The 24854-nt window shown below is 54.1% G+C and overlaps 1 protein-coding gene across 1 annotated transcript; it reads left to right on the top strand.

Moving 5' to 3' along the window:
• The first annotated feature begins 801 nt into the window (after positions 1-801).
• On the top strand, positions 802-24186 carry LOC128948059 (protein argonaute-1). The gene is made up of 19 exons (XM_054292627.1): positions 802-885; positions 7770-7953; positions 8693-8813; positions 8943-9124; positions 9399-9535; positions 9636-9770; positions 10026-10113; positions 11095-11242; positions 11345-11464; positions 12258-12380; positions 12743-12876; positions 14026-14210; positions 14987-15146; positions 15431-15521; positions 17190-17384; positions 17543-17677; positions 18536-18637; positions 19404-19603; positions 20029-24186. Exons 1-19 carry the CDS (start codon positions 861-863, stop codon positions 20135-20137), a joined length of 2574 nt encoding a protein of 857 aa, XP_054148602.1. The 5' UTR covers positions 802-860; the 3' UTR covers positions 20138-24186.
• Positions 24187-24854: the final 668 nt, after the last annotated feature.

The following is a 24854-nucleotide window of genomic DNA, read 5'->3' as shown; positions in this document are numbered from 1 at the left end:
CCAGAGCTGAGTGATGTGTGGGATTCTGTGCCACAGCTTTGCTGTCTGGGCAGCTCCAATTCCAAAATCCCAGCTGGATCCTGCTCCAGCCACTCCCTCGGGACAGCAGGAGCTGCTCATGCTTTGGGACAACAGCAGGAGTGGGAATGCTTTGACAGCCTCAATTCCTGGAATGGGCCAGCCAGGAAGACACACCTGGGCTCGTTGTGGGAGTGATGCTCCTGGGGTTTATGATGCTATTGACAAAGTCAAGGCACAGGGTGGGGATTTGTGCTTCCTGGGAAGGACAGGTCTGGGACGTGGTGGCAAACAGGATGGAAAAGGGATGCTCTGCCTGGTTCTGTGCATTTAGATGGAGCAGGGCCACGGGGAATTCCTGCCTGGCGAGACTCAGGGCACTTCAAGAATGACCGTACAGCGGTCAATACAAGAACTGGCCCTTCCTCCGCGGCCCGGCCAAAGAAAAAAAAGTCAAAAAAAAAAAAAAAAAGGGAAAACCACGAAATAAACCCACGAAATAAATATTTGTGGCAACGGCGCAGCAGGGTGCCCGAGCGCCGGCGGGCGGACAGCGCTCCGCCGCTCCCCGGCTGCAGCGAGGCCGCGGCTGGGCATCCCCCGCTGTCCCGAGCGGAGCCCCCCGGTTCCCCCCGGTCCCCCCCGGTCCCCGCGGGCCCCAAGATGGCGGCGGGGCCGGCGGGCGCCGCCTTTGTTGCGCGCGGGGCCGGGCGGCGGCGGCGCGTGCGCGCGGCGTGAGGGGCGTGAGGCGGCTGCGGCACCGGCCCCGGCCCTGCCCGGCCCCGGCCCCCGGCACGGCCCTGCCCCGGCCCCCGGCTCGGAGCGGCGCCCGCGTGGATGGGATGGAAGCGGGACCCTCGGGAGCAGGTACCGCCGGCGGGGATGGGGAGGTCGGAGCGCTGCGCGCCGGGGAGCGCCGGGAGGGCGGCGGGGGGCGAAAGGGATGAGGCCGGTGGAACGGGGGGCGGGTGTGCGGCGGGGGCCAGGGGGCCTGTACCGGGTGGGGACCGGGGCGGGGAGCGCGGTGTAGGGGTGTGCGGAGAGGACCGCGGCGGGCGGCGATGGATGTGGCGGCGGCGCGGGATGTGCGGGGGCGATGCCGGGGATCGGCGGGTGTCGGAGCGCGCGGCTCTGAGCAGCGGGGCTGCGGGGGGGCTGCGGGGCCGGCGCGTCCCCCGGGTGCCGCGAGAGCAGCAGCGCTGTGGGCGCTGGGCAAGGGCCGATGGAGGGACCCGCAGAAACCTCGCAGGAGGGGACACAGGGCCGGGGTCACGTCCAGCCGCAGGTCCCCAGAGCTCGGAGCGAGCCCTGCTCAAGGGGCCTGTTCTGCACAAAGCAGCGGCAGCATCCCCCCAGCTTTCCAGCCTTTCCCCCAGCTCCCATTCCATTCCCCCTATCTCCCATCCCCCCGGCTGCCATTCCACCCCCTTCCCTGCCATTCCCCCCCTCCCCAGCTCTCATTTCATGCCCCAGCTCCCCATTCCCCGAGCTCAGGGAGCGGGCGCCGGCTGCAGCTGGCGGGAGGCCGGCGACGCCGTGTGCCGTGACAGCACGAAGCGTCTCCCCTGCCCGTGCCAGGGCATGCGCGGAGCCGGGGCTGAGCCTGGCCCCGGCGGCCGAGCTCCAGAGCCACCCTGTACCCCCGTGTCCCCTGCCCCAACCTCCGCCCCCCGGCTGGGCACGGGAGCAGCTGGCAGTGCCCTTGGTGCCGGGCAGCTCCGCGGGGGTTTGGGGAGCTGTTCCCTAGGCCGTAGCATCAGCTGCTGCTCGCTCCTGTGCCTGGCCTGAGCATCGCCAACTTGCGCTGCTGAGTCGCAGAAGGATTTTGGTGTCTGAAATAAGGCAGAGGGAAGGATGGGGTGATGGAGACGCGGGTCACTGCCCTGCTGAGGCACGGGGCGATGGGGATGGGGAGCTGCTGCCCTTCCAAGGGACAAGGCACGGGGATCGGCAGTCACTGCCCTGCCACCTCTCTCTTGTGCTGGTGCATTTGCCACCCTCCATAACCCATCAGCCGGGTGAGATTTTGACATAAATCTGCTGAGTGTTTGTAAACTTCAGTCCTTTCTTACGATGTTTACTTAAAGTGTGACACAGAAATCTCCCTGTGTCTGCCGTAGCTTCTGGCTGCTGAGTGCTTTGTGTTTGGGCTGATTTATGGCCTCTGGAAGCTGTGATTTGGCGGCACCACAGGCTTTGCCAGCGCCTTGGGGCGATAGCAGCACTGCCGCCTGAGGGCCACGCAGATAACGCTGCCAGGCACCCTCCTACCCCAGCCTGAAATGATGCTCTTAAGGCTTTAAAATATTCTCTTGTGTTGCGATGGGGATGCACTTGGTGGACAGGTTTGGGTTGTGAGGGCTGCACTGGGAGCACGGCTCTGCTGTTGCACCTTTGGGAGTTTCCCCTTCTGTCCCCAAATTTGGCTGGGGGATATCTGCTCCCACCCCTTGGGAGGGGACTCATGAACCCCATGTTGTCAGAGCTGCTGTGAATCCTGCCCTGCTGTGGAACCCCTTTGCTTGTGCCAGACCCTGAGCCTTGCATGTGAGCTCTGATGATGCTGTGGCTTATCAGGGCAATAAAGCAGAAACTGGCATGTGCCTGGATGTGTCCAACAGGGAGATGCTTGGAAAGGCAGCAGGAAAACCCAGGACAGCACTTGGGGAAGCACACACATGCAGTGGTTTTAAAAACTAAACTTATTTTCCCACAACTTTTAGTTTATCCCTTGTGAACTTCCTAAAGGCTGTTAATCTCAACCGTTGTCTTCCTGTGCTGAACCTTGCAAAAACCCCAAAGCTGCTCCGTCTGTTGGGGCTCTTTATCTTCAGGAAACACGAAATTGCGTTTGCCTGGTTCTGGGACGGGATTAGGCTGAAAAACAAAGCCGGGAGAAGCACCTTGCCTGGAGACACAGCACGGATGGTTTATCTCTAAACACTCTTTGCAGCCTCTCCCTAAACCCTGGGAAGAACAAAACACAGACAAGTTATTAAGATGGCAGACGCGAGGAGGAAGCCAAATCAGGCAGAGAAGCTGCTCCTGGGGCAGGGTGATGTGTGCAGAGCCACGGGCGGGTTCAGCCTCCGCTCCGGGAGCCGGTGGCACTGCAGGGCTGTGGTGGGACGCAGAGAGGAGCCGGCGTCGCTTTTGTCCTGTCCCTCCGGCACTGGGGGCCGCCTTTGTCTGCGGCTCTCGGCTCTGCGCGTCCCTGGCTGCTGCCTGGGCAGTGCAGGAGCTGCAGGAGACCCCGCAGGGCTGGGCAGGGCGTCTCAGCCTCCGCCCGGCCCAGACAGCATTAGCGGGGACCCCAGGGTCACCGAGCAGAGTCACCCGGTGTGCTCAGCAGGGGTGCTGGCACTTGCTGTGCCGGTGCTTCTCAAACCCGTGAGAGGGATGGGAAAGAGAGCTGCTGGACAGCTGAGCCCAGCTTGGCAGAGCCCTCACGGGTCAGCTCATGATTGAGCTGTGTCCACACCGCCAGCACCACCCTGCTGGCATCCCCACACCGCTGGCATCACCACACCACTGGCATCACCATGCTGCTCTCCAGAGCCAGAGCAGCTGGAGTACAGCCCCTGTGTGCGGGTGTGATGGGGTTGGCACCCCTCTTGCTGCTGTTCCTTGGGCTCTGTTGTAGCACCTGCAGCTTCACCCTCTTGCTCGGCTCAGCCTGTGGGACTGCATGTCCCAGGGTGCAGGGACGCCCATTCGGCCAGGCAGGTTTATAGCTTGCACTTTAGGGTGTCATCTGTGATTTCCAGTGGGAAGCACAGCAGTGTCCTTTGCAGTGTTTGGTGTGAGGATATGAAGAACTCAGCAGCTTTCAGATGTCAGTCTTGTAGTAAAACTGTTAGAGCCCATTTTGGCTCATTTTTTGCATGTAGCCATCCCAGAGCAGGGCTGAACCAGAGCTTGGGCAGCTCAGCTGTGCCCTCAGCCGCCAGGCTCTGGTGCACAGACAGGTTTAATGCTGAGCTCTGATGGCTGCAGATGGAGCCTCTGTCCCGTGTGTGCATCACCTGCTGAAACTCAGTTTGGTGTCAAACCAGAAAGAACTCACAGCTGCGTGACCCTGGCAGTGCTGAGGTCACTCGGGAGGAACAGGCGGCGATGTCTGGCTTGGCAGAGCTCAGATGGGGCTGTTTGAAGTCTGGGCTGCGTGGAATGGTGTTGGTCTCCTTAGAGCCAGTGGTTTTGAAGCTGTCGAGCCTGGAGATCGGGAATGCCAATTGCTCATCCTCCCCAGCAGCTGCCTTTCCCACTGGTGCTGCCCCTTGCTTTGCTCCCCGGCAGGGATTTCATTTCCCGGGGGGATTCTGGGGTGGTTTAGGATGGAGATGTCTCAGGGTGAGGATGGGCCGCGCTGCGTGTCCGGTGGCATTTGTTGTGTCCGCACCTCCGTGATTCCCGGCTGTATTTTGGCGGGTGGGTGTGCGGACAGGGCCCGGCACGGACCCGCCGCCGCCGCAATAAAACTCCCTTTTGTCTGGGCCCCGTTCCCGCGGCCCCTCGGCTGAATGCGGCGCTGGAGAGGATTTCAATGACATGGTAATTTCATGCCGTCCCACCGGCGGCTTCGCCCGGCGCAGGCAGCTGTTGGGAAGCGGGTCGTGTTCCCCAGCTGTTACAATAAATAACAGAAACAAAGCGTATTCCAGCGCTAATTACCTCAAAGTTGCTCTCACTTCGGTGGCTCTGCCCTCGCCGCCGTCTCTGCCCGCGGTACCCGGTGCAAGGGCGTCGATGCTCCGCCGCCGGCGCGTCCCCAGGGCACGGCTTTGTGTGCGAAAGTCTGTGATTCCTCCCGGGCCGCGGAATTTCTAATGGCAGCGGATTTCATCCCGCTCACTGGCCGCATTGTGCTGCAGGAACAACACTCGCCCTGCAGCCCCCGGCCCCGGCGCCCGCATTTACATGACAAAGTGGGAGCCTGTGCGGCTTCGCCATGGAGAGTCGAGGTATGCAGGAGCCAGCCCCCCCATGCAGGAGCCCCACTGCGTGCTGGAGCCCCCCTGTTTCCATGCACTTTGGGTAGCTTTTTAACGAGGCTTCTTCTTGCTGGCTCCTTTGCTGCTGCCTGAGCCCGCTTCAGGCATGAGGTGCCTGGGGATGGCAGTCGAGATGTCTGTCCGAGATGTCTGTCCGAGATGTCTGTCCGAGATGTCCATCCGGGATTCCCTGGCAGCATCCTCCGAGCCAGGAGAAGGGTGGCTTTCACTGAGGCAAATCATGGAGGGACCCTGAGTGCTCCAGGGCAGGAATGTAGTATGGGAAAGGATGAGCCAAGCCTGCATGTTCAGCAAAAGGTTTTGGGGTCTCTCCCACCTGGGCTGAAGCAGCCAAGGCTGGGTGAGAGCCTGGCTCTCATGCTGGAGGTGCTGCCTGGGCAGCTGCTTTGGCTTGTCAACATTCAGGGACTGGGTGTTGTGGTCACCAAAATAAAACTCTGTGAGTCAGCCCAGGGGTGAACTTGCCTATCCTCGATGCTGGTCATGGTCCTGCCCTGGTCTTTGCAGAGCATCTCCTGTGCCATCAGGTGCTGCTCCCTCTGGCCACTCTGCCCGTTTATCTTACCCTGTGTTTGCTTTATCTTCTCTGTCCAATCAAAATTCTGAGCCAACTTTTTGTTGCTGGAGGCTGGCTCCTTCCTTCAGCTATGATTCATGAGCCTAATTGCGGGGTGTTGTGTTCATGAGGCATCTGGGGATGCTCTGGCAAAAGGGTTTGCATGGATAAGCCTTAGTCTGGGAGTGACTGAGGCAGTGCCAAGTGTGGGATTGCTGTGGGGTGAATTGGTCACACCTTTGCAACTCCTGCCAGCCCCAAACTGGCTTCAGCTCTTCTTGAGCACCCAAGTGCCACCGAGCAGCTGTCAAACTGTGGCCACTGCCCTGTGTTCCCTGCATCTGTGGGGTCACCACGGGCACAGGGAGTTGCGTGTGGTCCTGCTCACACACGGCTGCCAGGATTGTCTGAGGGGTGAGATGATCCAGAGGAGGAGGAGGAGCTGTGGGTGCTGGCCTTGATGTGGCTGCAGGAAAGGCAGCAGAGAGCTGCTGTCCCCTGACAGATCTTGCAGGTGGGCGGTCTGGTTCCTCACTCAAACTCAGGGACTTGGAGGCTCCAGCAGCACTGGCAAATACCTCTTTGCTTGTGAGCCATGATATAAAAATGCATCAGCTTGCAGCCAGGGAGCTGGCCACTGCCAAGAAATGTTAATCATGTGGAGACATGACTTATACCGGGAGCAGCTCATCTGAAAATCAGTTCCTTCAAACGAGCTTCTTCCGAAGTGCAGTGCAGATGTTTTCTGGGGGCGGCTGGCACTCACCCTGTCCTGGGGCAGCTCTGGGTGCCTGCAGGGTCTGAGCCCCATGGTGGACTCAGGGATCCCCACCTTGCTCCAAGTCCTGTGCTGCTTTGTCTGAGGAGGTTCTGGGCCCAGGTGAGCCCTGACTTGGGGCTCCCAGCAGATTTTGGGTGTTTTAGCTCCTGTTGCTGCACAGAAGCAGGAGCAGAGGTTGGCTTTGGAGAATTAACTTCTGAATCCAGCAGTTCAGCCCCTGGATGCTCACAAGAGTTTTCCTATGCCCTCAGTGTCCTGCAGCACAGGGGGCCTTCCATAGGCAGGAAAAGTCTTGCAAAGTTTGGGTGCAAAAGTAAAAGGCAAATTTGAAGCTTAGTTTGCTGCTCTGTTGTTTTTCTGCTTCTGGTATTTTTAGCCTGGAATGAAAATTTGGATTTAAAAAGAAAGTAGATGGGAGAAAGGGGTGCTAAAAGCACCATGTGTTCAGGAGCTGGAATTGGAGCTGGGTGCTGTCTGTGGGCCGGTGTGGACAGTTGGCTGTGCAGATGGAGCTCTCCAAGTACCCCCACACTGATCCCTGCACTGGCCCAGCTGGCTCGGACATCACGGGGTTTGAGGAACAAATAGAAGGTGCAGACTGGGAGGGGTGGAGATGGGCAAAGTGGGAATGGGGCAGGAAGGGCAGAGCTCATCACCTCAGGGAGCAGCGGGGTGGAATAATTCCTTGGCAATATTTTCAGATATATTTGAGTCTGAGGGTGCTGTTGATTTACAAATGCAGCTCAGTCATGTAGCCATGTGCTGGTGCCATCCTGCATCTCCCAAACTTGATAAGTGAGTCTGTGTAATGGGAATTGTGGAAAAACTGGTATTTCCCTCTTTACAGGTCCCCACACTGCTTCAAGTGGGGATTTGGGATTGGTTTGGAATTGTTTTGGGGTTTTTTTTTGTGCAAAACCCAGCAGTTCAACAGTTGTGTAGTGCAGATGGAATAATGCATTTCCTGTTTCTCGTGAGTTGGAATTTGCTGGGGAATGAAGGGGAAACACATGTGTCTGTATGTCCCTGCTGACAGAGTATCCAGGGAACTGCATCCCCTTGGAAAGGGCACCGTGGTGATGGAGCTGGTGCTGCTCTCCCATAGCAGGTGGCAGTGCTGGAGCCTGTGCCAAGGGAGTTGATGGGGCCCCTGTGCCTGGCACTGCCCTTCAGCAGCTTGGCTGGCACCAGTGCTCCCCAGATGGTGCCCGGGGAAGCTGCTTCCTGGTGCGCTGCTCTGAATTCTGCCACTGCCACCTCCTGCCAGGAGGAGGGGTAATGGGACACCTTCCAGTTCAGGATGTGGTGATGGAGAGCGCTGTGACTCTGAGATCTGTCTGTCTGTCTGTCTGAGTACGGGGTCCCTGGCAGCCCTGCTGACCTGTGCTCCCTCCCACAGCTGCAGGCGCATACCTGCCCCCCTTGCAGCAGGTGTTCCAAGCACCACGTCGGCCTGGGATAGGAACCGTTGGCAAGCCCATCAAGCTCCTGGCCAACTACTTTGAAGTGGACATTCCCAAGATCGATGTGTATCATTATGAAGTGGATATCAAACCCGATAAATGTCCACGCAGAGTCAACAGGTAAGGCAAGTATTAGAGGTTTGGCACTTGTTCCCTGCTTCTGGTTTCCTAGTGGAGACTTTATAAGTGCCTGTCTCTGTCTTTGCAGTAGAAGCCATTAGGGTGACCATTATGGCAGGGGTCACAGCAGTGGCAGGGGGGTCATGGCACTGCATGATGCCCACAGGTGGCTGGACCCCCCAGCCACGTTTGTGCAGCCAGTGCTGCTTCCTGGCCTGGGAGCATCAGGGGTCTGGAGCCTCAGCACAGTCCCTGCTGCTCCAAAGCAGCTGTGCTATTTTGGCAACAATCCCTGATTTAAAAATAGCAAGCCCAGACCTCAGGCCATCATGTAGTTTTCTTTGTTTTTCTTTTTGATGTGCTCTTCCCCGCCTGTCCCCTCCTGCCCCTGCAGCCTGGGGAGCTCTGTGCCCCAAAGGCCAGCGAGCAGATACTGCCTGTGCTTTCAGCAGTGAGTCACACTGAGGCAGCTCCAGCCACTGTGTGTTCCCCTGTGCCATGTACACTCCTTCTTCCCCCCAGTGCCATGAACACTCCTTCTGCCAAAGCCAATGGCAGAGCTGTGGGACAAGGCACATATCTGCTTGTCCAGGGGCTTTCCTGCCCCACAGGTCTCAGTTGCCCTAGGGAGAGAGGCTGGGGTGGACTGGACAGATTGCAGAAGGTATCAGGCTGTAAAGAAAGTGACAACATAAACCTCTCCCTTCTCTCCTCCTGCTCCTCTATCTTGCCTGCATAGGGAAGTCGTGGAGTACATGGTGCAGCACTTCAAACCACAGATCTTTGGTGACCGAAAACCAGTCTATGATGGGAAGAAGAACATCTACACTGTCACAGCCTTACCCATTGGCAACGAGCGGGTAAGAGGGGCAGCGAGCCCCATGTGGGCACTGTGACCTCCCTCCTGCCTGGGAAAGACCAGCAGAAAACAACCTCACCTCATCCCTGCAGGGATGCCATGGTCACTGTCCCTTCCCTCCTGCATGCAGGTTGACTTTGAGGTGACGATCCCAGGGGAAGGCAAGGACAGGATATTTAAAGTCTCTATCAAATGGATGGCCATCGTGAGCTGGCGCATGCTGCACGAGGCCCTGGTCAGCGGGCAGATCCCCGTCCCACTGGAGTCTGTCCAGGCTTTGGATGTTGCCATGAGGCACCTGGCTTCCATGAGGTACCTGCACTGAGGGACAGTGGGGCTGTGCCAGGGAGGGGAGGAGACTGCTGCCTTTGGCAGGCTGCTGTGGCTGGGACTGGCCTTGACAGTCATTGGAGGAGGCAGCTGTGCCAGCCGTGTCCTTGGGTGCTCCTGTAAAAGAAATAGAGGGAGTGATGCAGCTGGCAGGGTTAGTGCCAGCTCAGGGATCTGTGGGTGCTGCTGTGGGCCCAGTGTGTGCCATTGACATGTTCACAGGTTCCCAGGTATTCACAGGTTCCCTGGTTCACAGGTACACTCCCGTCGGCCGCTCCTTCTTCTCCCCCCCTGAAGGCTACTACCACCCCCTGGGAGGGGGCAGGGAGGTCTGGTTCGGCTTCCACCAGTCAGTGCGGCCTGCCATGTGGAAGATGATGCTCAACATCGATGGTGACGTTATTTCTCCTGCTGGGGAGCTGCAGTGGGAGGGCTGGGTGTATTTGGGAAGGCTGGTTGGGAGCAGAGACACATTGTGATGTCTGTCCCACAGTGTCGGCCACTGCCTTCTACAAAGCCCAGCCTGTGATTGAGTTCATGTGTGAGGTGCTGGACATCCGGAACATCGACGAGCAGCCCAAGCCCCTGACGGACTCACAGAGAGTGCGTTTCACCAAGGAGATCAAAGGTAGAGCCCCCAGAGAGCTCTGGAACCTGTCCCCTGACACTGGCAGTGGTTTGTGTCCCACCCAGCCCCTGCAGCGAGGTGGGGCTACATTTTAAATGTCTTCTGGGGCACCACTACCTCCCTCATGCTATTGTTGAGGTATCTGCAAGCAGAAAATTAGTTAAGGAAGCTGTTGACAGTGTCCTGGAGAAGGAACAAAGGGAAATTGCTCCCATCTACACCATGACTGTGCTGTGTCTCCCTGTCTCACATCAGGTCTGAAGGTGGAGGTGACCCACTGTGGGCAGATGAAGAGGAAATACCGCGTGTGTAACGTTACCCGACGGCCAGCCAGCCACCAGACGTAAGGCGGGTGGGCAGATGCCCTTGGAAAAATCCTCGCTGCTCTCCATGCTAACAGCTGCTGGTGTCGTTAGGGAGAGCTGAACAGGAAGCTCCAGTCTTTGATGGCAAAAGGAGACGTGTGTGGGGCTCTGCAGCCATGTGTGGAGTGGGATGCAGGGAGATGGGAGCTCAGAGGATGCTGTGTCTGGCAGGCAGAGCGCGGCGGCGGGCGGGAGCTGACATGCCAGGAATTGTCCTACTTTTTACCTCCGGGTTTGGTTTTCTTCATTCTTAAAATACTCACTGCCTGAGCAGAGACTTTTCAGGGGCTAACACGAGTGTCTGCCTTGGAATTTTTTGTGTGTGCCTGGGAGCAGGCTGAGCCTGGGCACCCCTCGGTGTCTCCTGCGCATCAGCATCCGTGGGTCACAGCTTTGGGGCTTGGCGAGCGCAGGAGGAATGTGGCACCTCACTGATGTAGTCAGCCTGGCTCTCCTGTAATTTTGGTTTTGTGCAGAATATCAGGTCAATTCTGCATTTTCATGGAGCTTTTTATGAGGCTGGGAGTAGCTCTTGCTGTCTGAGGATGGGTATTGCACTCCAACTGTGTCATGGCACCTCTCAGCCCTGCAGCCAGGAAGTTTGATTTTTTCCCCTGTTTCTGAAGGGAAATGTTCCCTTCCTGCCTCCCTCTGCCCACCCTGCAAGTGCTGTCCAGTACCTGGAGAGGCCAGTTAGCCTTTCCCTGGAGCTCAGTTCAGCTCCCAGAGAGGACACCAGGCACAGAGGCCCTTCTGAGTGCCAGTGTTGTACTTTTGTGCCCAACCATGGCATGTGTGGCAGGTCCTGCAATAAACATCTGCCCTGATGCTTTATTTTGTTGCATGGCAGCTCAGGGTGGGAGCCTGGCAGCTCCCTTTTCCCAGCCACAGTACATAGTGCCTGAGGTCTGAAGTGTCTGTTCTGAGTAGGTGCATGCCTTGTGTCCTGCCTCTGCCAGGTTCCCCCTGCAGCTGGAGAGTGGTCAGACAGTGGAGTGCACAGTGGCTCAGTACTTCAAGCAGAAATACAACCTGCAGCTGAAATACCCTCACCTGCCCTGTCTCCAGGTTGGCCAGGAACAGAAACACACGTACCTTCCCTTGGAGGTGAGTGTTGGCACCTGTGGTTTGGAGCTGTGCTCAGCTGTGGTCCCCTCGTGTCTTACCTGTCCCCAACACACGGCTGCTGTCTGTCCCCTCCCTGTACAGGTGTGTAACATCGTGGCAGGCCAGAGATGCATCAAGAAGCTCACGGACAATCAAACCTCAACCATGATAAAAGCAACAGCCAGGTCTGCCCCAGACAGGCAGGAGGAAATCAGCAGACTGGTATGTGACACAAGTCCTGGGGAGGCAGGGTTGGGGCTTGGCAGCAATGGCAGGTTATGGCATCGTGTCCCTGGTGGACTTTGCCATGGTCCTGCTCCTCAGCTGCTCTGTGGTGGAGAGCTGTGACCTGCTGAGGAGGTGTTGGTGAGGTTAATGGTGGGGTTTTATCCCCCTCTTCCCACTGAATCCCTGTGCAGTGGTGCCTGTGTGTATGTAATGCACAGTGGCACAGGTGAGCCTGGCTCAGAGAGACCACACAAATGCACATGCAGCAAATTCAGGCCCTTGCATTGATGGAGCCTGATCCAAAGGGAGCTGGAACTAAAAATGGGAAACAGATTAAAGACACATCCCTGGCTGTGGTGTATGTGGGGCTGTGTGTGCTGGGGCTGCAGTACAGGAACTCTGTGCCTGGCCCCTGGTTAACGGGGCTGTTGTTCCCCAAACATTACATCTGGGATTTTGAAGCCAGGGACATTTGGTATTCCTTCTGGGGCTCTTGATAAGTTTCTTGCCAGTCTGAACCATCGTGTTGAAGTCTTAAATCTCAGGAGCAGACTGTGCTGTTAGTTGCATTGGTTAGCGTGTTTCAAAATCAGGTCTCCATGGATTAGTTTGCAGGAGAGGATTTGGGTCTCAGTGTTGATCTGCTTGGCCTCTCCTGTCAGAGGTGCTCCACCTGCAGCTGTGTGGAGAACAGGGTTCAGGTGTCCATGTTTCCTGGCCAGCTGCAGCTGCCTGGGATGCAGCAGTTGGTCCTACTCCCTCCCATGGCCCTTCCTTCCCTCTGCAGATGAAGAATGCCAGCTACAACCTGGATCCATACATTCAGGAGTTTGGGATCAAGGTGAAGGATGATATGACAGAGGTGACAGGGCGGGTCCTGCCAGCTCCCATCCTACAGTATGGAGGCCGGGTAAGTGGGGCTGCCTGGGCTGGGCTGCACTGTGCAGGGAGATGCTGTCCACACCTGGAAACACTGCTTCTGAGCTGGAATGTTTTATCAAAGTGCCTTGACTTTGAGTTTTTTGCAATATGTTCTGAAAGTTGTAGCCAAGAGTCATTGGTGATGAGATGAGGAGGAGAGGGGTGCTCAGCATAGGGCAGCTCGGGTGAACTTTCTCTCACTGCTGAGGAGCTGAGGCTGTGCCCATTGCCAGGGAGTCAGCTCCAGCTCCAGCACTGGGACAGGGAGCACAGCCCCAGGCCATGCAGGGCTCTGGGGCTGAGGGGCCAGGCAGGCTGTGGCTGTGCTCTGACCCTCTGTTTGCCTTGCAGAACCGGGCCATTGCAACTCCCAACCAGGGCGTGTGGGACATGCGAGGGAAGCAGTTCTACAACGGCATTGAGATCAAAGTCTGGGCCATTGCCTGCTTTGCCCCGCAGAAGCAGTGTCGAGAGGAGGTGCTGAAGTAAGGAAAGGGGCAGCCCATGTGGGAGGGGGAAGGCAGAGGGGCCGTGGCTGCAGAGCCACACTGCTGCTCACAGCTGGGGACTGGGGATCTGGCATTACCACTGCTTTTGGTACCAGTCTGATGTGGGGTGTCCAGTTACTGTTGCTTTTGCTTTATCCAGAGAGCCTGTTTATCCCAGCTGCAGCTGGTCCTTAAGCCATCACAAAGCTGCCAGGTTGGAGTGAGTACCTGTGAGCTGTCAGTCAGGCTCTCCTCAATCTACTCTTTGCATCAGGGAGCTGCAGTATTGGGAGATGAAACTGCCAGCTTTAAAGCTGTATTGAACTCTTCTAGTCTGATTCTCTGCAGAGAGAAGGGGTTCTGAGGATTAAAAGTTTTCCCAATAATCTGAAATTATGTAATTAATGTAGGAAGCATCCTGACTTCCCATGGGTTATTACAGAGAAATTTTGGGCTTTCTGAAAAGCTTCGGTGGTTTAGAGAATATGTTTCTCTAGCAAAGTGACACAGAGCAGGAACAGTTTATTTGATTTAGGGAAATGGTCACTTTGTTTTTGGATTCTTCTGAGGCCTTAGGTTTCTCCTGACTGAGAGTGGATGCGTTGAGGTCAGCGCTTTGTGCGTTTGGCATGGTCGGTGTTTGGGGTTTGGAAGAGCTCCAAGTGTTCATGTCTGCAGTACCTGAGTGCAGAAGGGAGCAACACTGCACTCATCCCATGATCCCTTTGCAGCAGAGCTGTGAGCTCTGAGTTCCCTCTGGCTCTCATGGCATCAAATCCTTGGCATTCCCAAAATCCAGAGTGTCGCTGAGTTGTGGTAAGTGCAGGCTGGCATCAGCTTTGCAGTCACCTGGAAATCAGCTGTTGCAGGCAGCAGGTTTGTTCCCTGCTGCTCCAGCTTCCTCAGGGAGAAGGGCTCAGCTCCATTGCATTAGGAAGAGTCAGTACATGGGTGAGAGGGCACTGAGAGGGGACAGTTCAGCCCTGTCATGTGCTGATCTTGTGTTTCCTGTGCCATGCATGTGCTGGGTGCCATAGAGCTGGTGTCCCTGTCTCTGTGCTGCGCTGCAGCACTCAGCTGTGGGGCTCAGTGGCACAGCTGGTGTGCAGGAGGGCTCAGGGCTCACAGCTTCTCCTCCCAACACAGGAACTTCACAGACCAGCTGCGCAAGATCTCCAAGGACGCCGGGATGCCCATCCAGGGCCAGCCCTGCTTCTGCAAGTACGCCCAGGGTGCAGACAGCGTGGAGCCCATGTTCCGACACCTCAAGAACACCTATTCAGGGCTGCAGCTCATCATTGTCATCCTGCCAGGGAAGACGCCGGTGTATGGTGAGTCTGGGGCCAGCACAGAGAGGGGCTGTGGGCTGGCTCAGCAGGGCTGGCTCCTGCAGGGCTGTCTCTCCCCATTCCTGAGGGTGCTGCTGGAAGTGGTGCAGGGCTGATTTGTGGGATCTCAGCACCTCAGGACTGATGTGCAGAGTCACCGAGACCACCCTTGGGGGGCTCGGAGGTCCTGGAATGTCGCCAGAAGTGTCTGGTGGCTGGACTTTGATCCTGCATAGGAGACGACACCTGTATGAGGATGGGAGGATTTCACTGGGATAAATGGTGAAGGGATAGGTTAATTGTAGTGTGAAACACAGGGTTTAGAATTTCTGTACAGGGGGGTCTAGAGAAGTAAGATGGAGGAATTGGGGCGTGTCCTGTCCTTCTTCTTCTTCTTCTTAACCTCCATCTTCTGTGGTGATGGTGGCACTTTGGGATTGGTTCTTGCTAAAAGTGCACTTGTCAATAAGGGTGAAAGGTATTGGGGAAAATAGGTAAATATCTTATACGTAGTTTTGAGTATAAAGATAAGTGACTGCCCCGGGGGCTCTCAGTGTGCTCATGGCTGGCTTGCCGTGCAGACCTCTGTCGGGCCAAGAGAAAATCTTTTAGATAAAAAACTAATAAACACTGAAGACTGAGAAAAAAACCTGAAGACTCTTTTCGTCCTTTGGAGTGCGGGCTGCCCAAGGCCATCCCGAGCCTTTCCAGGCCATAAAACAGCCGAGACAGCGACACTGATTAATTGCCTTGTGCTCACCTGCTTCCTCTGCCCACAGCCGAAGTGAAGCGTGTTGGGGACACTCTCCTGGGAATGGCCACACAGTGTGTCCAGGTCAAGAATGTGGTGAAAACCTCCCCACAGACCCTTTCCAACCTCTGCCTCAAGATCAACGTCAAGCTTGGCGGGATCAACAACATCCTTGTGCCTCACCAGCGGTTCGTATGGCCACTGCCTCTCATAGTTTGGGGTTGTACCCCTGGTCCTTTATGGTGCTGCCTGCCTGGTTTACATGGTGAAGAGGGGGCCTTCACAAAGCAGCTCTTTGAAATGGGGGTTTGTAACTTGTTTCACCTTGTTGATAATGAGGTGTTGATGTGTCCAGGCCAGAGTTGGAGATCAGGAGATATCCTTGATATCATCTGCTCATCTCCATTGGGTTGTACATCACCCGGAGATGGCCCCAAAAACTCACTACTTGTTTTCTCTCCTCTCCCACCAGCTCTGCCGTCTTTCAGCAGCCAGTGATCTTCCTCGGAGCTGATGTCACTCACCCGCCAGCAGGAGATGGGAAGAAACCCTCCATAACAGCTGTAAGTTCACAGCTTGGTCCCCAAAACCCTGCAGGATGCAGGAGCTGGAACGAGATTCACGTGTCCATGTGTTACTGCTGCCCCCATGATGACACTTCTCAGGGTGGGCCTGTACCCTGTCAGGTGATTTTATCAGAGTCCTGGGAAGTTTTCTCCCAATCCCTTCCTACCTCTCCATGCAGAGAAGCTGCAGTTTCTGGGAGCTGCAGGGAGACTGGCAGCTGCCAGCAGATGGGGCTCGTGGTGTGCTGGCCCCGAGCATGGCCCTGACAGTGCCAGGAGCTTGGTGCTGCATAGAGTCATTCTGGAGCATCCTTATCCAGCTGCAGCCCTTCAGGGACCTTCCCTCTGCTGGAGAGCTGGGGTTTGGGACATGGAGGAAACTGGGGTGACTGGGCTGCTGAGCCCTTTGTGCAGGAGGATTTGCCTTTTTCTCAAATTAAAAATGAGCATCCATGGAGCAAAGTGCTGCTTGGTGCCAGCAGGGCCAGGGACAGCTTGTGCCCTGTGTTGGGCTGGGAGACAATGCCCTGTGCTCGTTGCCATGCAGGATAAGCACGTCAGCATTTTCCTATTAAGTTCTTAACTTTCCAGGACTCACAGCTCAGGTTTTCCTTGGCATGCAAATGCGGCTTTGGAGGAGTGTTTTTTTCTTAATTAGAAGGGGTTGGGAAAGGCTTTGGGCTGTTTGCTGTAGGTGTGGGTGGGACAGAACAGTCTGTTTCCTGGCGGCAGAGCTTCCCCTCTGAAAATATCTTTTGTGGTTTGTGCAGGACCACTGGGGCTTTTTTGTTAATTTTTGTGAAAGCTTTTTTGAAGCTGCAGGGGAGGAGAAGGGAAGAGCCTTTGAAGTAACTTGACCGTGTCCTTGGTGTGTTGCTGGTTGGACAATAGCAGTGGGTCTGTGGCTGAAACTAAAGAAACAGTTTCTATTGTACATATTGGTTCTAGTGGGGGAGCCCCAACCCCAGAGCTGTTTGCAAAGTGAAAATGAAAGTGTAGGGGAGGGCAGGGGCAGCAGATTCACACTGCTCAGGATGTGGAGTCTGTGGTGCTTCCCCTCTGCTCAAGGAACGTGGGGCACACTGCACAGTCACTGCTGAGTGTGGGGAACGAGGCAGCTGGGTGTCTGTTCCCCAACATGGGCCAGCCCTTGATTCACACTGTGCCCTCAGCCCTGTGTCACAGCCAAGCCCAGCTGCCCCTGAGCTGTTGCTCTGACGTGTCTGAGGTCTGCCTGCACTGCAGTGGGAACTCCCTGCTCAATGGCTGCCATACAGTGACTCGACCTTCCACGTCCTTGGGCAGCCCGTGGCTGTCTGGGGCAGCCCCACTCCCTGTCACTGCCAGGCAGGAGAAGTGAAGCAAGGGCAGAGCAGCAGCAGTGCCCCACAGCCACAGCATTCAGTGGCACCCACCAAAGTTGTCTCACTGGAAATCCCCACAAACGTTTAAAAGGGCATGGCAGAGTGTGACATCAGGATGTGGCTGTGACCAGGGATGTCCCTTTTGGGCACTGATTGCCTGTAAAGTATTTGCTGTCCCATCTGATCTGTGAGTTCAGGTGCTCTGTTTGTTTGTGTGGGAAGCAGGTGGAAGCTGGCAATGTCCCACACCCCCTTCCTGGTGTAAGACATGGCCTGTCTGTCTGTCTGTCTGTCGCTGCAGGTTGTGGGCAGCATGGACGCCCACCCGAGCCGGTACTGTGCCACGGTGCGCGTGCAGCGTCCTCGCCAGGAGATCATCGAGGACTTGTCCTACATGGTGAGGGAGCTCCTCATCCAGTTCTACAAATCCACACGCTTCAAACCCACCAGGATCATCTTCTACCGTGATGGTGTTCCTGAGGGGCAGCTCCCACAGGTGAGGAACCCTCAGATCCCCGTTGGCCAGCGGGGCTGCACCAGCTCCCATGGGGTTCCTTAGGGTGCTCAGGGACAGCTGGGTGCTGCTGTGTCCCCTCATTCTGTGTGCCCTTGTGCTGCTGTGTCCCCTCATTCTGTGTGCCCTTGTCTCTCCAGATCCTTCACTATGAGCTGCTGGCAATCCGAGACGCCTGCATCAAACTGGAAAAGGATTACCAGCCTGGCATCACCTACATCGTCGTCCAGAAGAGGCATCACACCCGTCTCTTCTGTGCAGACAAGAACGAGAGGGTGAGTGCTGCAGGCTGCCAGGGCTGGAGGCGGCTGATTCATCCCTGTCTGATGGAAGAGCCAGCCCTGGCTTTCCGAGGGGAAATCTCACCGCTGGCAGGGAGAGCTTGTTCTGAATGAAACGTGCTGCTCAGTGGACTCCTACAGCCACATGGATTAGTCTGCTTCTAGAAGCCCAGCCAGCTGTTTGCTGTTATTATGAGTTACTGGGTGCTGATGATCCTGGTGACTCTTGAAATAGCCTCTGTCAGCTTGAAAACATCTGTTGTTTTGGTGATAGCTGGAGTTGCTGATGTGACAGTCTAAATAACCCCTTGCTTGCTCACAGCTTGTTCATGTGTGCTGTGTAGAAACATTGATTGCTGTCACTGTTCCTAGATTTCATCTGAATTTAATGTTCAGATTGAGTCTAACCAGACTGCTCCACACAAGCAGGAAGACTTAATCTTGGGAACTAAGGACAGTTTTTCATCAGGATATAAAACCCCCAGTATCTTGTGGCAGAGACTCCTGCACATGCTCTACAGAGATCCCTGGCATTTTCCTCATCTCTGTAGTAGGATGGGCCCCTGCCCAGCCCTTACTCTGCTGCTCTCTTTCCCATGCTGTTGGCTGTGTCATGCCTGGTGTTGATGCCTGCAAAAAATGCCAGCAGGCCTATTTGTGCAGGGAGCAGAGTAGGATGAGCTGCTTCTGTCCCCTCTGAATAGGCACTTGGAGACTATCTCTACATCTCAAAGGGAGATGGGCACCCTCTACCATGGTCCTGGGACAGGGCAGCTGTGTTAAAGACACTGCTCTTGGCAACTGGAAATAACCAAACTCTGCAGTGCTTGGATCTCTTTCTATTCCCTGCAGATTGGAAAGAGTGGGAACATCCCAGCAGGAACAACAGTGGATACCAACATCACCCACCCCTTTGAGTTTGACTTCTACCTGTGCAGTCATGCAGGCATTCAGGTACTGTGCTCCAACACTGGCTCTTGGGATGCTGCTGGGTTTTTGGCTGCTGTTGCAGATTGTCCTCATGCATTTGTCCCGGCCCTGTCAACAGCCAGGATTTGACGATAGTTGGATCTGAGCTGCCACTGCGGTGGTTTGGCAAGCAGGTGCAGGGTCTGTGCCGCTACTGCATTGTGTGGCACGTACTCGGTTTCTCTCCTGGAGCCAAGGGTCTCTCCTAAGAGATTTTCCTCCATCAGAGCAGCCAATTCAGCAGCTTGTCAGCTGGTGTCTGAGCGTGCCGGGCTCGCCGGGGCGCCCGCTCATCAGCAGGGACCTGCTGTCTGCCCGTGGGCGGGAGAGCCAGGCCAGCCGTCCCTGCCTGCTCTGCAGCTGCCTGGCTGCAGGCAGCCAAGATTAGTCAGAAACCGGGCTGGAAAAACTGCACTCGTGTAATCTGCAGCTGCTTCCAGAAGGGAGCTTCTCTCCTGCACAGACAGCAGGAGCTGGTCTGGGCTGGTGGGGATGCACTGGGGGATGCAGTGGGCTGTGTGGCACAGAGGGAACAGGCACCAGGCAGCAGCATTAGTGCTGCTTTGCACCTCAGTGCTAAAGGCTTTCCTGCCTCCCTGCCGTGTAGGGTTCTCACAGCAGGGAAGCACAGGCATCCCTCCTGCCTAGGCTGGCTCACAGATCATTTAGCTCAGGGAGGAGCTGATGGGGATGTGAGGCAGCTGCATCCAGGTGCCAGCAGCATCTCTCACACTGGCCCTCTCCTTCCCAGGGCACCAGCCGGCCGTCCCACTACTACGTGCTGTGGGATGACAACCGGTTCACGGCGGACGAGCTGCAGATCCTCACGTACCAGCTGTGCCACACCTACGTGCGCTGCACCCGCTCCGTCTCCATCCCTGCCCCGGCCTATTACGCCCGGCTGGTGGCGTTCCGGGCACGGTACCACCTCGTGGATAAGGAGCACGACAGGTGAGGGGCACAGCTGTGGCTCTGGGAGGGCAGAGCCAGGCATGGGAAGGGGATCTTGATGTTTGAAAGTGCCTGTGTCTGAGAGTGCTGCAGCAGAGCGTTTCTAGGGGAAGACCTGCTTGTAGCTGCATCCTCTTAAGGCTCAGCACAGGGGGAACGGGGATAAAGGAGGGTTAAATTCTACCCTAAGCTCATCCCAGGCTTGTGGGAGCATTCCTGGGGTGTCTGAGCGTTTCCAGCTGCCTCAAGGTGCTGGAATCTGCAGTACAGGCATGGTGACCAGCATGCACAGCATCCCTGTGCACTGCAGTGAGGTGGCTTTCTGTGCTGCCAGCACTCAGCTAATCCCTATCTCCAGGGGAGTTTCTCAGTGTTCCTGAGAGGAAAATATGAAATAACTATACAGTGATTTCCTTGATTTTCAGTGGCGAGGGCAGCCATATATCTGGACAGAGCAACGGCAGAGACCCCCAGGCCTTGGCGAAGGCTGTGCAGGTTCATCAGGACACTTTACGTACCATGTACTTTGCTTGAAAGCCTAACTTTTGTTACCTCACTCAAGAAAGCTTTCAGATTTGTAGGAGCCATACAAAAAAGGAAGCATTGGGACACCTTGTTTTTTTTTCCAATGAGAAATCACTGCAGGGCAGGCAGTGTCGACTTGAGGCAGGAGACCAGCACCATGGGACAGAACGATCCAACACCTTTGTAGGATTGGAAGAGACTGATGACGATGATGATTATTTTTTTAATTTTTTCTGGCTTTGCAAAATTTTGACCTGACCAAACACATGAAGGCATTCAAGGGAAGGGATAAAACTCCCGGGAGGCGGAAGCAGGTTTTCATTTTTAAGATGCAATACTAGAGACTCCTGACTGTGAACTGGCGGCTTTGGTCCTCCGTTGCCCACCAGGCGCTGGTAGGTATTTTTTGTGGGGGTTGGGGGAGGGGATTTTTAGAGCCTTAAAACAGAAGACTAGATTTATAAAACTAATATTTTAGATTATGAGATGCTTTAATGGGTTGAGGGGAAAAAAAAACAAAAACAAACCAACTAGTTTATAGGAGAATTGTAACACTAACAGTTCCCCACCCCCGAGTAATTCCCCCCGGATAATGTAAGGCACCCTAGCACTTAGCTCAGAACTGAAAACTGTCTTCCTCATGTTACAAGCTAGTCAGCTGCTGCTGCTCAAAGCAACAGTCACAGACTTTTCCATGGGTGAGTGCCTTACTATGATGCTGCAAAATTTCAATGTTTTTAATCTTGTAAGGAAACTAGTAATCTTGTCTTGATGGTGGTCCATATTTCCATCGGAAGGAGTTAATTTCTATGGTCCTCAGTTGCAGTTTGTGTCAGATCACGACCTCACGGTGGTTAAACCCCATTGAAAGATGTGCACTTTCATACAGGACACGTTTAATGGCTGCTGACCCATTTTTGTTTCCAATGTACTACTTGTTATTTAAAACTGTTTCTGACAAATGGGGGCATCTCCATCCCATTAGGACAGAAAGCGCTATCCATGTTTTTCTTTCTTTTATTCCCCCTCCCCCCTAATTTTTATGATGGACACCGGGATTTTTTTACTAAACATTATTTTTATACGATATTGAGTCTGTTGCCAAAATCCACAAGTCATTAACATTCTCAGAGTTTACATCCCCATCCTTCCTGAGGCTGTGTACTCACAGCACAGCTCTCCAACATTTCTGTTTGATGAGTGCTGCAGCCTGTGCAGTGCTGGGTGCTCCACAGAGCCCATGCCAGTGTGCATTTGGCACATGTCTGCCCAGGCCAGCTGCTTTCCCATCTACCACATCCCCACCTCCAGCACCTCCAGGCTCTCACCCTCTCTGCTGCTAGGTTTTGCTGCTCTTTGTGTCATGGTATCACTGCTCTCATGCCCAGGGTTTTTGTTCTGAAAGCACACCAGATTGTTCCTTAGAATGATGAAATCCCTGTTGTTGTCAGGTGGGAAACTCCTGATTTGTGCTTGTACCAGGAAAACAGCCTTTTTCCCCACAGGAACCTGGTCACTGCTTTTCAGACCCGTTTTGCTGCACAGTGACCGTACGCACGGTGGCGAGGCCGTGGTGGCAGCTCAGTACCAATATCATCCGGGCACATTATCTGGGTTTTTTTCTATGAAAGTGTTCACAGCGCTTCCTTCAAGAGACAAACGAGGCGCACGCTCCTGCCACGTTCTGAGGGGAAGAGCTCTGGTATCATTTTCCTGCCCAACGCGTTTCCCAGGCGGCCCCACGCGAGCGCTGCCCCTGGCCCGCGCGCGGACAGAAGCACATCTCCACCTCTTTGGTTTGTACTTTCTGACGTTGAAACTTGCCTTGCCTTCATGAAAACCACACCGGTCATGTTGGCCCATTGAGCTGTCCTAACCCCGGGAATTCACTCTTCCCGTTTTCTTTTGGGGCAACGTGTTTGTGAACAGTGACAACATCACTATGCTATGCAAACTAAGTGCTGAGCCCACTGATGTCACGTTTGGTGAAGATCCTACGTTTAGCACAGTCCTGTTTTCCTCAAGACCACACTGTTTGGTTCATATCCTCCTTTGCACCTTGTGTCAACCTCCACTGCTGTATATCCTCAAGGTGACGGGGAGGAGACCAGGACCTATCCGTGGTCAGTAGGTAGGGAACTCTTAGGAAGGCTTTTAGAGCGTAGGGAACACATCAACACTAAGTGTCAACATGAGAAGCCTACATTCCTCTACACAAGTGCCTGCATAGTGACACCAATCAGCACCTCCATCTCATCCTCCGAACTCTGACTTACGTTCATTGAAAGCAAAACAATCTCAGAGGGGCTGTTCCCGCTCACCTGGTGTTAGAAAGCTCCTCATTAAGAATAAAATCGGGGTCAAGGTCAAGGTTCTCTCTGCAAATCAGTTTGTTCACCAGCATTACACCGGAACGCGCCTGGCTGCTGCTCTGCAGTGAGGGGCAAAGGTATTTTGGTTCCTCGTTTTAATTTTAGTGTTTTAGTTGGGTCTAGAATTCTGAAATGTCTTTTAGTAGCTGTGGCATAGCACGTGCCATTTTTAACCATTTGAAAAGAGATAGTGTGGGCATTTACAGAAACAGCTTGTTGCTCTGTAACAATTTTTTTTAACCTTGAGACTTGAAATGTAAAATGGACCTTTAAGATTTGCACTCATTTGTAAGGTGGCTGTTCATAGAAAACTATGAATGAAGACTTGCTGATGTAGCACCTACTTTTAACAGCAATTTTAACTACACAAAAGCTTCACAGCTTCTGAAACTCTCAGCTGTTGACTTGCAGATCGTGTTCTGCCCTTATTTCACCCTCTGCGTTGGGTTTTCATGGTTTTGGATAAACAAAAAAGCCAAACTCAGTAGCTGCTGTGCCCTTTAAACCCTGTTTCCACTTTGAAGAAGTTTAGAGAGGTTGGAGTGACCCGCATGTTTTCTATACCGGACTATGCACCGTACCCTCTCCGCGCTCCGGCATCGGCATTTCTCCCCCTCTCTTGTCTGAGATGCAAACGAGTAGCTGCATGTTGAGGTGCGTTTTGCTGCCTGTAGCGGATAGGTGTTACCCCAGGTACATATCAGGATCTGTAGTTAGCCCCAAACCCCACACGGGCACCCCGATCAGCTCTGCCTTCTCGAGTTCCACCTGCGCCTGGAAGCGTTGCCGAGTGCATGCAGCTCTGTGGGAAGAGGAGTAGCTTTCATTTACCTGTAGAATTGTTTCCCTTATCTCATATCTGAGCAGGACGGGGTGGGAGGGCTGCTCTGCCCTCTCCCCGCAGCTTCCAGGGCGGTCGGGGTGTTCTGGGATCGCACACGATGTCTCAAAGCATCCAGCGTTGCCTCGCGGAAGGTTTTCTTCTTGGAAAATCAGTGTGAAATAAAAGAATGTGATTGTTTCAGGAAGGGAAGCCAGACAGCAGGAGAGCAATAAACAAGTGAAATTCATATCTTGCCTGAGTGATTTGCACTTCAATAGTTGTGAAAGAAAATTTCCAGGACTCCAGTGCTTTTGTGTTTGATTTCCAGCCCCTTTCGTACCTCCTTTCTATGAGCAAGTGTGGGACTGTACATAGGGTGTTTACAGGATGCTCCATTTGGGTTGTTATTTTTCTTGTGGGTTTTTTTTGCTCTAGCTTGAACTCTGTATGGTCCATTTGTTAAATAGCCGTGAACACTTGATGTACAGTACTTACTAAACAAGCAGCAGCACAAAACTTATTTTATTAAGAAAATATGGCTTATATTTTAAAGGTTGAATATCAGTTTTTTTTTTTGTATGTGTGGAATTAAGACTGGTGAAGAGTAACAAAATCCTTGGATTAGGCCAAAAGAAAATACTGTAAGATCCTAACCACCTCTTTATTAAAGAAAGCAGTATGATTAAAGAGCTCCAGATAATTGTATTTATATTGGATTTGATTTAATTGCCTTTGTGGATTTTTTTTTTTGCCTTGGTCCTGATTTTTGCTTGCAACTTCGACTTGCAGTCCCAAATGTCTGTTACCCTGTAACTGTTGGCAGAAGACCTAAATAAAAGCAATGTGAATATGTCGGGGTGACACTCCTGAGTCACATTGGTGGGGAAGGGACATGTGCATCCCAGGCATTTCCTCGGGACAGGCTGGGGGACAAACGGGGAAATGCTGACTGGAGCTGAATTGCATCAGACACTGCAGAGGATCCAGCACCCCTCTCTGTCCAGGTCTCAGTTCAATGAGAGAAACAAATGTGTGCTTAAATCTTCTGGGAATACAGTACAATTCCACTTTTATTAAAATGTCACCTGAGAACTGACTGATTTTGGGCTCCTGGGTTATTAGATAACAGAAATGTTCATCAAAATCTGCTGTTCCTGCAGCCTCACTGAGTGCCTCAGGGGCTCCTGGCTCTGAGGTGCTTTAAGGACAGATTTCAGACTCCTTTTGGATTGAGGTTAAACTCGATCCTCTGGGTTTCTGCACTGCCTCATCTTTTGCATTTCCCATCATGTTTTACATTTCCCAGCTTTGCAAATCTTGCAAACATCCTAATCTTCTCCAATGCCAGCAGCCTATGGTTGAGTTTTAGGGTCCAGAACTGAAAGTTGTTTACCATCCTCTGAGTTCCTTGTGGGAGGAGTCCTTTGTTTTACCTTACAAAAATGCAGGGGCAGACCTTAAGCCAATGAATGATTTAGCAGTTGAGCTCTAACTGGGTTTTTGAATAATGCCAAGGAATTTTAAGGAAATG

Source organism: Melozone crissalis, unplaced genomic scaffold, assembly GCF_028551555.1.
Source record: "Melozone crissalis strain CALT ecotype California unplaced genomic scaffold, PUWL_Pcris_2 ptg000111l_1, whole genome shotgun sequence".
In the NCBI taxonomy this organism is placed as follows: domain Eukaryota; kingdom Metazoa; phylum Chordata; class Aves; order Passeriformes; family Passerellidae; genus Melozone; species Melozone crissalis.
Note: the sequence above shows the minus strand (reverse complement) of the source record. Positions and strands in the feature narration are given on the sequence as shown.

Coding starts and splice junctions, on each gene's coding strand:
- LOC128948059 (XM_054292627.1), top strand. CDS start 861: ATGGAAGCGGGACCCTCGGGAGCAG. Junction 9,125..9,398: donor AGGCACCTGGCTTCCATGAG/GTACCTGCACTG, acceptor CCTGGTTCACAG/GTACACTCCCGTCGGCCGCT. Junction 17,678..18,535: donor GTGCAGACAAGAACGAGAGG/GTGAGTGCTGCA, acceptor TATTCCCTGCAG/ATTGGAAAGAGTGGGAACAT.